At 50.1% G+C, this 12411-nt stretch overlaps 1 protein-coding gene and 1 pseudogene across 2 annotated transcripts in view; one reads left to right on the top strand and one right to left on the bottom strand.

The window, feature by feature from the left end:
- LOC147119745 (uncharacterized) overlaps positions 1–12411 on the bottom strand; it is a 420036-nt pseudogene that overhangs the window by 211122 nt on the left and 196503 nt on the right. The gene's annotated exons all lie outside the window — the stretch shown is intronic.
- Positions 1–12411, top strand: part of LOC147119748 (uncharacterized) — a 49155-nt gene that overhangs the window by 26463 nt on the left and 10281 nt on the right. Inside the window, exon 4 of the mRNA XM_085985207.1 lies at positions 3098–3384. Coding sequence (XP_085841333.1) covers positions 3098–3384 — 287 coding nt within the window. The remainder of the gene's footprint in view (positions 1–3097; positions 3385–12411) is intronic.

Below are 12411 nucleotides of genomic sequence, written 5' to 3'. Positions count from 1 at the left end.
TGAACCCGTTTTGCTGCTCCCTCTCTGCCCAGCACTGCATCCACCCCCAGCTCACAGAAGTGAAATTTCAGCCTCAGTGTAACAAGTTTCCTTGGTTTCAGGCTGGAGAGGAATAATTCAATCTGACACCAAGCTGTGTGATTGGTTCAGTCTGTCATAGGAACAGGAGGGGCCCAGGATTAATCCCGTCTGCGTATCCTCGCCTCCTAATACCCTGTAAAAGCTGTTTACAGTTGTCATCACTGTAAGTAGGAACAGGAGGAGGCCATTCAGCCCATCGAGCCTGTTCCGTTATTCAGTTAAATCCTGGCTGATCTGTGTCTTCGCTCCACCTACCCGCCTTGGTTCCGTAACCCTTAGTACCCTTGACTAACAAAAATCTCACACACTCAGTTTTGAGATTTTCAATTGAGCCCCAGCCGCGTGCAGTTTTTGGGGGAGATAGTTCCAGATTTCCAGTACCCTTTGTGTGAAGAAGTGCTTCCTGACATCACCCCTGAACGGCCTGGCTCTGATTTTAAGGTTATGTCCCCCTTGCTGTGGATTCCCCCACCAGAGGAAATAGTTCCTCTCTGTTTACCCGATCAACTCCTTTAATCATCTTAAACACCTCAATTAGATCACCGCTTAACCTTCTATATTCAAGGGAATAGACGCCTGTCTATGCAACCTGTCTTCATAATTTACAAAAGTCATCACTGTCGGTACAGGATAGAAATTCTGAACAGACAGTTCTAGTATCTCTGGAACATTCTTTTCTCTCTTGCCCCTCCGAATCTGTAAATCCCCCGTCCCACACACTCCCCCTCCTCCCCACATCCTCGCTGTTTGAAATCCAGATTCATCGCAGGCTCGGATTTTTCTCCCTTTCTCTCCTGAAGGTGCTGTGTGATGGTGGGGTTCGGCCCCAGTCACTGTTTCCCTCCAGTACTTTGCCGAGTGGTAATTCTGAGCTGTGAGTCTATACTAAAGGTGCTGTGTGATGGTGGGGTTCGGCCCCAGTCACTGTTTGCCCTCCAGTACCTTGCCGAGTGGTAATTCTGAGCTGTGAGCCTATACTGAAGGTGCTGTGTGATGGTGGGGTTCGGTCCCAGTCACTGTTTGCCCTCCAGTACCTTGCCGAGTGGTAATTCTGAGCTGTGAGCCTATAATGAAGGTGCTGTGTGATGGTGGGGTTTGGCCCCAGTCACTGTTTGCCCTCCAGTACATTGCCAATTCTGAGCTTTGAGCTGATACAGCGAGTGGCCAGCATTTCAATTCAATTCAATTTAATTCAGTTTTATTTTATTTGTCATATATGCAGCAGACGTGTGTACTGCACAATGAAATGTTGATTTTTACGAGTCCTCCCAACCCTCCTCGACCATGGGGAGCAGCACAGCCGCCGCCCCGGCTGATTCTGTCTGGCGAAGCTGAGACCAATGGCAGCACACCAACAAGAACTTGCATTTACATAGCGCCTTTAACATAGTAAAATGTTCCAGGGCCCTTCAAAAGAGCGAAATCCATCAAAAACTGACACTGAGCCAAAGAAGGAGAGATTCGGACAGGTGACCAAAAGCTTGGTCAAAGATCTTGGGGCCGAGGTAACTGAAGGCACGGCTGCCAATGGTGGAGCCCAGTGAGTGGGAAGAACGCAGATTTCATAGAATCACAGAATGATACACAAGAGGTTATTACACAAAATTAGGGCTCATGGGGTTGGGGGTAAAATATTAGCATGGATTAAGGATTGGTTAATGGGCAGAAAACAGAGAGTAGGGATAAACGGGTCACTTTCGGGCAGGCAGGCTGTAACTAGTCGGGTACAGCAAGGATCAGTGCTTGGGCCTCAGCTATTTACAATCTATATCAATGACTTCGATGAGGGGATCGAGTGTAATGTATCCAAGTTTGCTGATGATACAAAGCTAGGTGGGACAGTAAGCTGTGAGGAGGACACAAAGAGTCTGCAAAGGGATATAGACAGGTTAAGCGAGTGGGCAAGAACATGGCAGATGGAATATAATGTGGAGAAATGTGAAGTTATCCACTTTCCTGGGAAAAATAGAAAAGCAGAATATTTTTTAAATGGTGAGAGACTCGGAAATGTTGGTATTCAGAGGGACCTGCGTGTCCTTGTACACGAATCACAGAAAGTTAACATGCAGGTACAGCAAGCATATGGTAAGTTAGCCTTTATTACAAACTCGCTGGGGGAGCCCGGCTTTGCCAGGGCTGTTTTGGGCCGGGCGGTTTAATATTACAAATGCAATAGGGTATAAGAGTAAAGAAGTCTTACTGCAATTATAAAGGGCCTTGGTGCGGCCACACCTGGAGTACTGTTGCCAGTTTTAGTATTCTCAGAATGCTGTTAGGTGAAGAGTTCCAGATATTTTGATCCAGCAACAATGAAGGAACAGCAATATATTGCCAAGTCAGGATAGTGTGTGACTTGGAGGGGAACTGGGAGGTGATGGTGTTCCCATGCACCTGCTGCCCTTGTCCTTCTAGGTGGTGGAGGTCGCGTGTTTGGGAGGTGCTGTCAAAGTTCTAGTCGAGTTGCAGATGTATAAAGTCACTCCTTCACCCCTCCCCCTCCCATCTCACTCTCTCTCCTCCCATAGAGGCCAGATTCTTGTGTAGGCCCAGACCGGGTGGCGGATTTCCGTCCCTGAAGGACATTAGTGAACCAGTTGGGTTTTTACGACAATCCGGCAGCTTTCATGGTCACTTTTTTCCAGTGCCGGCCCCACAAATTCCCAGATTCATTCAGCTCAATTTCACAACCTGCCTTTGTGTTTTTGTGGGTTCTCTCTCACCCTCCCTTTTTCCTGTTTCAAATTCATTTTGCAGGGTGTTAGAAGGGGAGGATTTGCAGATGGGAATCTCAAACCAAACATCACTTCATGATCTGACAGAGTCACTCGATTCATCAGGGCCTTTGAACATGGAAGTAGAAAGCACCGTTCAGAGCGGGGAGAAAATGTACACGTGTTCTGTGTGTGGACGAGGCTTCAGCCGATCCTCTAGCCTGTCGAGACACAAGCGCAGTCACAACGGGGAGAAACCGTGCAAATGTGGGGACTGTGGGAAGGGATTCAACTACCCGTGTGAGCTGGAAACACATCGACGAGTTCACACTGGGGAGAGACCATTCACCTGCTTCGAGTGTGGGAAGGGATTCATTCAGTCATCCACCCTGCTGACACACCAGCGAGTTCACACTGGGGAGAGGCCGTTCACCTGCTCCAAGTGTGGGAAGGGATTCACTCAATCATCCGACCTGCTGACACACCAGCGAGTTCACACTGGGGAGAGACCTTTCACCTGCTCCGAGTGTGGGAAGAGATACACTTGTTCATCCAGCCTGCTGAAACACCAGCGAGTTCACACTGGGGAGAGGCCGTTCACCTGCTCCGTGTGTGGGAAGAGATACACTTGTTCATCCAGCCTGCTGAGACACCAGCGAGTTCACATGTGACTGCAGAGATTGGATTCTGATGTTATTGTTGCTGTTAATCAATTCCAGGACTGGACTATGATCATTCTGACAGTTGAGGTTTGTTTCTGCTGATGTTAAAAATCCCCTGTAACTGGGCTGGAGTTTAATATTCTGGATATATGTCAAATAAATCAGCTTTGCTTTAAACACATTGTTGTGGATTTTTGTCGTTCCCACCTGAGTGTTTAGCATCACCTGGCTGGAGCTCAGAAAGGACAATCTGGGGGAGGATCGTACGGCGGGAACAGAACTACAGCCTGGACACAGTCCTTCAGGGCCACACTGAGAGGGGCAAACGGCACTTTGGTCTTTCTCGCCTCTCTTCACTGACAGCAATGTCCCCATGCAGGTTAATCTTGAGGCCTGTAAGGAATGTGTCCCAGCCGCTCTCTTCCATGGGTCAGAGCTCCTGGACATGGAACAGAAGGCTCCTTTACAACTGTGTTTAGAGTCAGGAAGAACAACGGTGAATGCTGGAAACGTGCTGTCAAATCAGAGATTGGTGTCAAACTGCGATCTGTTCCTGACTGAAAGTGAAACGGCAGGGTTAAGTTTCCAGTCTAAAAATGACTGGTAATTATTCCACAAGATTTAATATGTGTGTGTAACAGTCCTGAGTCTACCATTTTAAGGCAGGTGTTAGCTCATTTAAAATAAACCCGTTTAAAATTAATTGATTAAAGTCTGCATTAAAATAGCAGAGGGAGGAGTTCACAGGAGCCTGTTAACTGCTGGTACAATTATACAACAGACATTTGATCTCCAGATAAAGAAGGACCTGCAGCATGTTTCCAGGAATTCCCTGTTTTATTGATGTGTACGTGTTAGACACCAGGATACCTAAAAATACACGACCCGTAACATCCATGGGGTTACTCCAGGATCACTCCCGCTGTGGAACTCCACCACTGACCCTGCACCAATCATCACACACTGGAGGTTTATATCAGGAGCTTCTGTGTGATGGTGAGGTGATCACTGGACAATAAAGTGCAGAGACTGGTGGGTGGCTGCTCATTATCCTCGGTGTGATTTAATCCCCTTTCCCACTGAATACTGCGGACAGACAGGCTCACCTTGGGAACGGAATGGTCATTGTGACATCACTTTCTAAACAAGAGCCCACAAGACAATGGATTATCATTAAATGTTAAAGGGATTCAACACTCTGAAGTTACATTTTAAATAAAAGGGAATAAAATGCTGAAAAATAATTGGTGGTGATAATTTATCTCTGTGGAGTTCACTCGCACACATTAAGGATGATGTGTTTTGTTTACACACTCACACATATAACAAACACGTTGTGCGAGGCTCTTTTCAGTTGTTCTGTTTAACCCGATGGATTTAACTTTCTGTGGCCTTTAGAACCCTGCGGCAGCCCATTCGGCGGGGCCCGCTGGGTCAGGATATAAAGAGACCGCACGCTGTTCCTCCTCCCACTGCCTGGGGGAATGGGCCAGATATTTAAAGGGACAGGGACTCCCCCTTCTCTGACTATTTATAGTTAAAGGGACAGACCCGTTTATCTTGGAGTGTCGGCAGACTTCACTAACAGAGCTCCCATTAACAGTCGCTCCCTTCTGTACTGTGCAGTGATTGTAAACCTGTCTGTTTCAGTGACTTGAGCCTTTCTAAAATGTCTCACTGTTTTTGACAATCCATTTGACTTGTTTGTTTAATATTGAAAGTCTTCAGAATTTTGCAGTGTGACGAAGGTTTTGTTGAGAGATAAAGTGATATTTCTTTCTAAATATTCTGTGCTCACCCTCCCCCTTTCCACTTTAAAACACTCTGCACTACTGACTAGGAAGGTACCAAGTTCAATCCTTGATCTGGGCTGTTAGTTGATCTCCGACAAGGCAGCAGTTCAGGGGCTATAATTATCCTCAGTACCACTGGGCTAACTAAGAGTAAGAATCAGCCACTGCTCCTGCTCTTGATGGAGATCCAGTGACATCAACTGGGAAGTGTGTGGATGTCAATTGAGGGCAGGATTGGACTGCTGTCACTGCTGACACTCACTGAGTCGGCTGATGGTGAGGCTCTAGAATCATCGAATCATAGACTCGTTGGAGCCCAGCAGGAGGCCCATTGAGCCCGTGCCAGCTCTCTGCAAGAGCACTTCAGCGAGTCCCACTCCCCCGGTCCTTTCCTCGGAGCCCTGCCAACATGTTTCCTTCAGGTACTTATCCAATTCCCTTTTGAAAGCCACAGTTGAATCTGCCTCCACCACCCTTTCAGGCAGTGAATTCCAGATCCTAACCACTCGCTGCGTAAAGAAGTTTTCCCTCATGTCACCTTTAGTTCGTCTGCCAATCATCTTAAATCTGTGTCCTCTAGTTCTCGACCCTTCCGTCAATGGGAACAGCTTCTCTCTATCTACTCTGTCTAGATCCCTCATGATGTTGAACACTTATATCAAATCTCCTCTCAACCTTCTCTGCTCCAAGGAGAACAACACCAGCTTCTCTAGTCTATCCACGTAACTGAAGTCCCTCGTCCCTGGAACCATTTTTTCTGGAACAAATCTTTTCCACACTATCTCGAAGGCCTTCATAACCTTCGTAAACTGCGGTGCCCAGAATTGGACACAATACTCCAGTTGAGGTCATAAGAACATAATAAATAAGAGCAGGAGTAGGTCACACGGCCCCTCGAGCCTGCTCCACCATTCAATAAGATCGTGGCTGATCATCCACCTCAACTCCACTTTCCCGCCCGATCTCCATATCCCTTGATTCCCCTAGAGTCCAAAAATCTATCGATCTCAGCCTTGAATATACTCAAAGTCTCAGCATTCACAGCCCTCTGGGGCAGAGAATTACAAAGATTCACAACCCTCTGAGTGAAGAAATTGCTCCTCATCTCAGTCTTAAATGGCCGACCCCTTATCCTGAGACTATGGCCCCTAGTTCTCGACACTCCAGCCAGGGGAAACAACCTCTCAGCATCTACCCTGTCAATCCCCTTCAGAATCTTGTATGTTTCAATGAGATCACCTCTCATTCTTCTAAACTCCAGAGAGGTCGGACCAGTGTTTTATAAAAGTTCATCATAACTTCCTTTCTTTTGTACTCTATGCCTCTATTTATGAAGCCCAGGATCCCGTAAGCTTTTTTAACCGCTTTCTCAACCTACCCTGCCACCTTCAACGATTTGTACACATATACCCCCAGGTCTCTCTCTTCAGGCACCCCCTATAGAATTGTAACCTTTAGTTTATATTGCCTCCCCTCGTTCTTCCTACCAGAATGTAGAGGTTAACTGATTGCACCCAGCCAGATTCAGTTCCTTCTGGAGAGAAGGGGAGACACAAAATCCCAGACAATGTAATGAATGTTGTTTTTAGACAGTAAGGATGAAGGGAGAGTGAGTATAATGGGGAATTTACAGCTTAGGAGGGACAGGAGGGGAAAGAATGTTGTATAGAAACTAGATTTGTCTGTTCTGAAGGTCTATTCTGTTGTAAACACCATTTGAGGGTATTAGAAGGGGAGGATCTGCAGATAGAAACTGAATCCAAACATTGCCTCAAGATATGACAGATTCACCGGATTATCAGGGCCTGAATATCATCGGCCTTTGGATATAGAAGGAAAAAGCACCAATCACAGCAGAGAGAAACAGGACACGTGTTCTGTGCCCCTGCAGTGGGGAAAGAGTTTGTGGTAAACCACTGTTTGTATTCCTGTTTGTCCTGTTTGTATTCCACTGTGTACATGCCTGGACATGCCTCGGCTGACTCCTCCCACAGGTCCTAGTATAAAGGTGACTGCTCCCCAGCCCTTAGTATCATGGACCGGTCGACCACGCGAGGCAGACCTCCATTCTGTTGTTAATAAAAGCCTTTAGTTACTCTTCTAACTCTCAGTCTTTTATGAGTAATTGATAGCGCATCAATTTTATTAACAACATTTTTATAATGGAGAAGATCCTCACACCAGCATGCCTGGACTTAGATCATCGGGAGGCGGACTCATCCACCAAGTTTACTCACTGGCTTAAGTGTTTCGAAAAATTCCTGACCGCCTCCGAAGCAATCAAATCGGACGAGGACAAACTGGATGTCCTGACCTCCAAAGTGAACCACCGAGTGTACTCGGTCATCCAAGACGCGACCTCGTACGCGGACGCTATCAAGCTCCTCAAGGACCAGTACACGCGCCCAGTGAACGAAGTGTACGCCAGGCACCTCCTGGGGAGTCGTAAACAACAACCTGGGGAATCGACCGTGGAATACCTTCAGGCACTGTCTGTGCTTGGCCGGGCCTGTGGTTGTAAGGATGTAAAGGCCGCCGTGTACACAGAGGAACTTATCCGGGACGCTTTTGTAGCGGGCCACAGATCCAATTACACCCGACAGCGACTGTTGGAGCAGAGTAACCTCGACCTCAACAAGGCCTCTGAACTCGCACTATCGTTGGATGCAGCCTACCAGGGCATGGATGCCTACTCCTCTGCACCGTGGACGCCGCGGGGAATGACAGCCTGGGACACGGTAGGACCGCCTCATAGCGCCGTGCCACCCCAGCCACACCCCAACAACGGCCCAACTACCGCAGCAGTGTCCCAAGGCCAGACAGCAGTGCCCCAAGGCCAGAAATGCTACTTCTGTGGCCAGGCAAAACACCCCAGAGCGCGCTGCCCGGCGAAAAACGCGACCTGCTCGGGCTGCGGGAAGAAGGGACACTACGCTAGCGTCTGCAGGGCCAAAGCCACCCCGAACCCCAGCAGCGCCGCGTGTGGGCCATGCGGGCCGCCATCTTGGACCTCCCCGGCCATGTGCGAATCACCGGTACAGCAGCCATTTTGGACGCCTCCAGCCACATGGGGATCATGGACGCCGCCATCTTGGACGACAGCCGGGACGCAGCAGGCCCCCGACACCGCCTCATCTGATACCCGCAGCGACACACCGACCCCTACGCTGGCATCCGTTACACTGAACCAAGCGAGACCGCACCAACTGGCCAGTTCCACAATGGACATTAAGGTAAGTGGTCACGATACAATCTGCCTTTTTGACTCTGGGAGCACGGAGAGCTTCATCCACCCCGACACGGTGCGGCGTTGCTCTCTCCCAGTCCTGCCTGCGCAACAGCGGATTTCTATGGCCTCCGAGTCCCAGTCGGCGGACATCGGCGGCTACTGCGTGGTGACACTCGTAGTAGACGGGACCGTGTACGATCATTTTAAACTTCTGGTCCTGCCTGACCTCTGCGCTGCCGTCCTGCTGGGGTTAGATTTTCAGTGCCACCTTAAAAGTGTTACGATGGCGTACGGTGGACCCCTACCCCCACTCACAGTCCGCAGCCAGCAGCTTCCAAACTGCCCGCCGCGCACCAGGTGCAACCTCTCCACACTCAGAGTCACCCCCCCCCAACTGTTTGCTAACCTCACCCCCGACTGTAAGCCCATCGCCACAAAGAGCAGGCGATACAGTGCCGGGGACAGGGTTTTCATTAAAACCGAAGTGGAGCGGCTCCTGAAAGAAGGGATTATTGAGGGCAGCACCAGCCCCTGGCGAGCCCAGGTTGTGGTCGTTAAGACCGGCGAGAAGCAGCGCCTGGTCATCGACTACAGCCAGACAATAAATCGCTACACCCTGCTGGACGCCTACCCACTCCCCCGTATAGCTGATATGGTCAACCAGATCGCGCAGTACCGCGTCTTCTCGACCATTGACCTGAAATCAGCGTACCACCAGCTCCCCATCCGCCCTGAGGACCGCCAGTACACTGCCTTTGAGGCAAACGGCCGCCTCTATCACTTCCTTAGGGTTCCCTTTGGCGTCACCAACGGGGTCTCCGTCTTCCAAAGGGAGATGGACCGGATGGTAGATCAAAATGCGTTGCAGGCCACTTTCCCATATCTGGACAATGTGACCATCTGCGGCCGTGACTTGCAGGACCATGACGCAAACCTCGAAAAATTCCTCCGCACCGCCCAACTCCTAAACCTGACATATAACAAGGAGAAGTGCATATTCCGCACAAACCGCCTCGCCATCCTTGGCTGTGTTGTGGAACACGGAGTCATCGGCCCCGACCCCGACCGGATGCGTCCCCTTATGGAACTTCCACTGCCCCACTGCCTCAAGGCCCTGAAGAGGTGCCTAGGGTTTTTCTCCTATTACGCCCAGTGGGTCCCCTACTATGCGGACAAGGCCCGTCCGCTGATCAAGTCCACCTCTTTTCCCTTGACGGCAGAGGCCCGCTTAGCCTTCCACCGTATCAAGGAGGACATTGCCAAAGCCACCATGCACGCAGTGGACGAATCCATCCCCTTCCAGGTGGAAAGCGACGTGTCTGACTTTGCCCTGGCCGCTACCCTCAATCAGGCGGGGAGACCCGTGGCCTTCTTTTCACGAACCCTCCAAGGCCCGGAGACCGGACACTCCGCTGTTGAGAAGGAGGCCCAGGCGATTGTGGAGGCTGTGCGTCATTGGAGGCACTACCTGGCCGGAAAACGATTTACCCTGCTCACTGACCAGCGTTCAGTTGCTTTTATGTTTAACAACAAGCAGAGGGGCAAAATCAAAAATGACAAGATCTTGAGGTGGAGAATCGAACTTTCCACCTACAACTACGAGATCTTGTACCGGCCCGGGAAGCTAAATGAACCCCCGGATGCGCTATCGCGTGGCACCTGCGCCAGCGCGCAGATCGATAGACTGCGGGCCCTCCACAATGACTTCTGCCACCCGGGGGTCACCAGGTTCTTCCACTTCATCGAGGCCCGCAACCTGCCTTACTCTATTGAGGAGGTCAGGACCATGACCAGGAACTGCCAAGTCTGCGCTGAGTGCAAACTGCACTTTTATAGACCAGACAGGGCCCACCTGATAAAAGCCACTCGCCCCTTCGAGCGCCTGAGCGTCGATTTTAAAGGGCCTCTCCCCTCCTCCAACCGCAATGTGTACTTCCTCAATATTATTGATGAGTACTCCCGTTTCCCGTTTGCCTTCCCCTGCCCGGACATGACCAGTGCCACGGTCATTAAATGTCTGAACAACCTCTTCACCCTGTTCGGCTTCCCCAGCTATATCCATAGCGACCGGGGCTCATCGTTTATGAGCGACGAACTCCGTCAGTACCTGCTAACTAGGGGTATTGCCACAAGCAGGACCACCAGTTACAACCCCCGGGGGAACGGACAGGTGGAAAGAGAAAATGCGACAGTTTGGAAGGCCGTCCTGCTAGCCTTAAAGTCTAGGGGCCTTCCAACCTCCCGCTGGCAGGATGTGCTCCCCGATGCGCTCCACTCTATTCGGTCACTGCTCTGCACTGCCACTAACGCCACCCCTCATGAGAAAATGTTTGTCTTCCCAAGGAAGTCCACATCGGGGACATCGCTACCGCCATGGCTGACGTCCCCAGGGCCGGTCCTACTGAGAAGACACGTGAGGACCCATAAAACGGACCCCCTGGTCGAGAGGGTCGACCTCCTCCACGCCAACCCCCAGTATGCTTACATCGCATACCCGGACGGGCGGGAGGACACAGTCTCCATAAGAGACCTTGCACCCTCGGGGGCCGCAGTAACCCACTACTCACTACCACCCCCCCCCACGATCCGATATCCAGCCCCAGCAGACGGCAGGCCTGGGCCCCGCGACCCGCTCGACATCTACGAGGACGACACGCCTGTGCCACAGCCTACGCTGGACTCGACGCCAGAAACTTCACTACCCCTGCCGTCGCCACGCCGATCACAGCGGCAGACAAGACCTTCGGAGAGACTCCAATACACTAACTTTTAATACACTTCACCCCGCCGGACTCAATTTTAAACAAGGGGTGAATGTGGTAAACCACTGTTTGTATTCCTGTTTGTCCTGTTTGTATTCCACTGTGTACATGCCTGGACATGCCTCGGCTGACTCCTCCCACAGGTCCTAGTATAAAGGTGACTGCTCCCCAGCCCTTAGTATCATGGACCGGTCGACCACGCGAGGCAGAACTCCATTCTGTTGTTAATAAAAGCCTTTAGTTACTCTTCTAACTCTCAGTCTTTTATGAGTAATTGATAGCGCATCAGAGTTAAACTGACATCGCTGGCAGTTTCACTGAATGGTGTAATAAAGACCATACTTTGCAGTAGTAAGCTTTTTCTAAGTTGATAACATAGTCGGATGTGGGAACCCTAAGAGGATGTAAGTTCTGTTCTGGCAGGAAAGTAAAACAATGAGTTGGAAGTATAAGAGGCCGAGAGAGGCAGGAAAGGAGGACAATGAGTGCCCCATCTGGCATAAACAAAGGTCAGAGGTGCAACAACAGCCTGAGGGTTAACGGCCGATAATAAAGGCGGTACTTTAATGTAACGCGGCATAGGCAACCAATCAGTGAAGATGCATGTGGGCCAAGGTCCAATCAGGTGGTGGGAATGAATTTTGACATGTGTATTGTAATGTATAAGAGTGTGGTGTTTGCTGTACCAATTTGGAAAAAGTCTGGCAAAGACAGAGCAGACTGTTTCCCCACCGGTGCAATAAATACAACTTGACTATCGATCTAAAACCTTGTGTCGAGTGTTGGTTTAAAATACTCCACAACAGCCTGGATCCACTTTTAACAAATTGTCTAGCCTGTGAGACTCGTGCACCCACCTGAATCAACAGTGTAAATGTGGGGTAAAAACAGAAAATGCTGGAGATGCTCAGCAGTCTGGAGCCACCATTTGTTTCTTAACCTGTCCCATCTGTGCGGGTTAGGTTGATTGGCTATGATAAATTGAACCTTAGTGTTAGGGGGATTAAATACGTGGGGCTACGGGGATAGGGTGGGATATGTGTCGGTGCAGGCTCGATGGGCCGAAATGGCCTCTATCTGCACTGTGGGGTTTCTGTGATTCTGTGATTACCATCTCCTTTTGCCTTGAATATCTCTTAATGTCTCTTAACCTCTTCCACCTTCCATCCTATC

This window comes from Somniosus microcephalus, chromosome 4 (assembly GCF_052327205.1).
Source record: "Somniosus microcephalus isolate GS21.2 chromosome 4, FLI_Smic_1.0, whole genome shotgun sequence".
NCBI classification, from domain to species: domain Eukaryota; kingdom Metazoa; phylum Chordata; class Chondrichthyes; order Squaliformes; family Somniosidae; genus Somniosus; species Somniosus microcephalus.
Note: the sequence above shows the minus strand (reverse complement) of the source record. Positions and strands in the feature narration are given on the sequence as shown.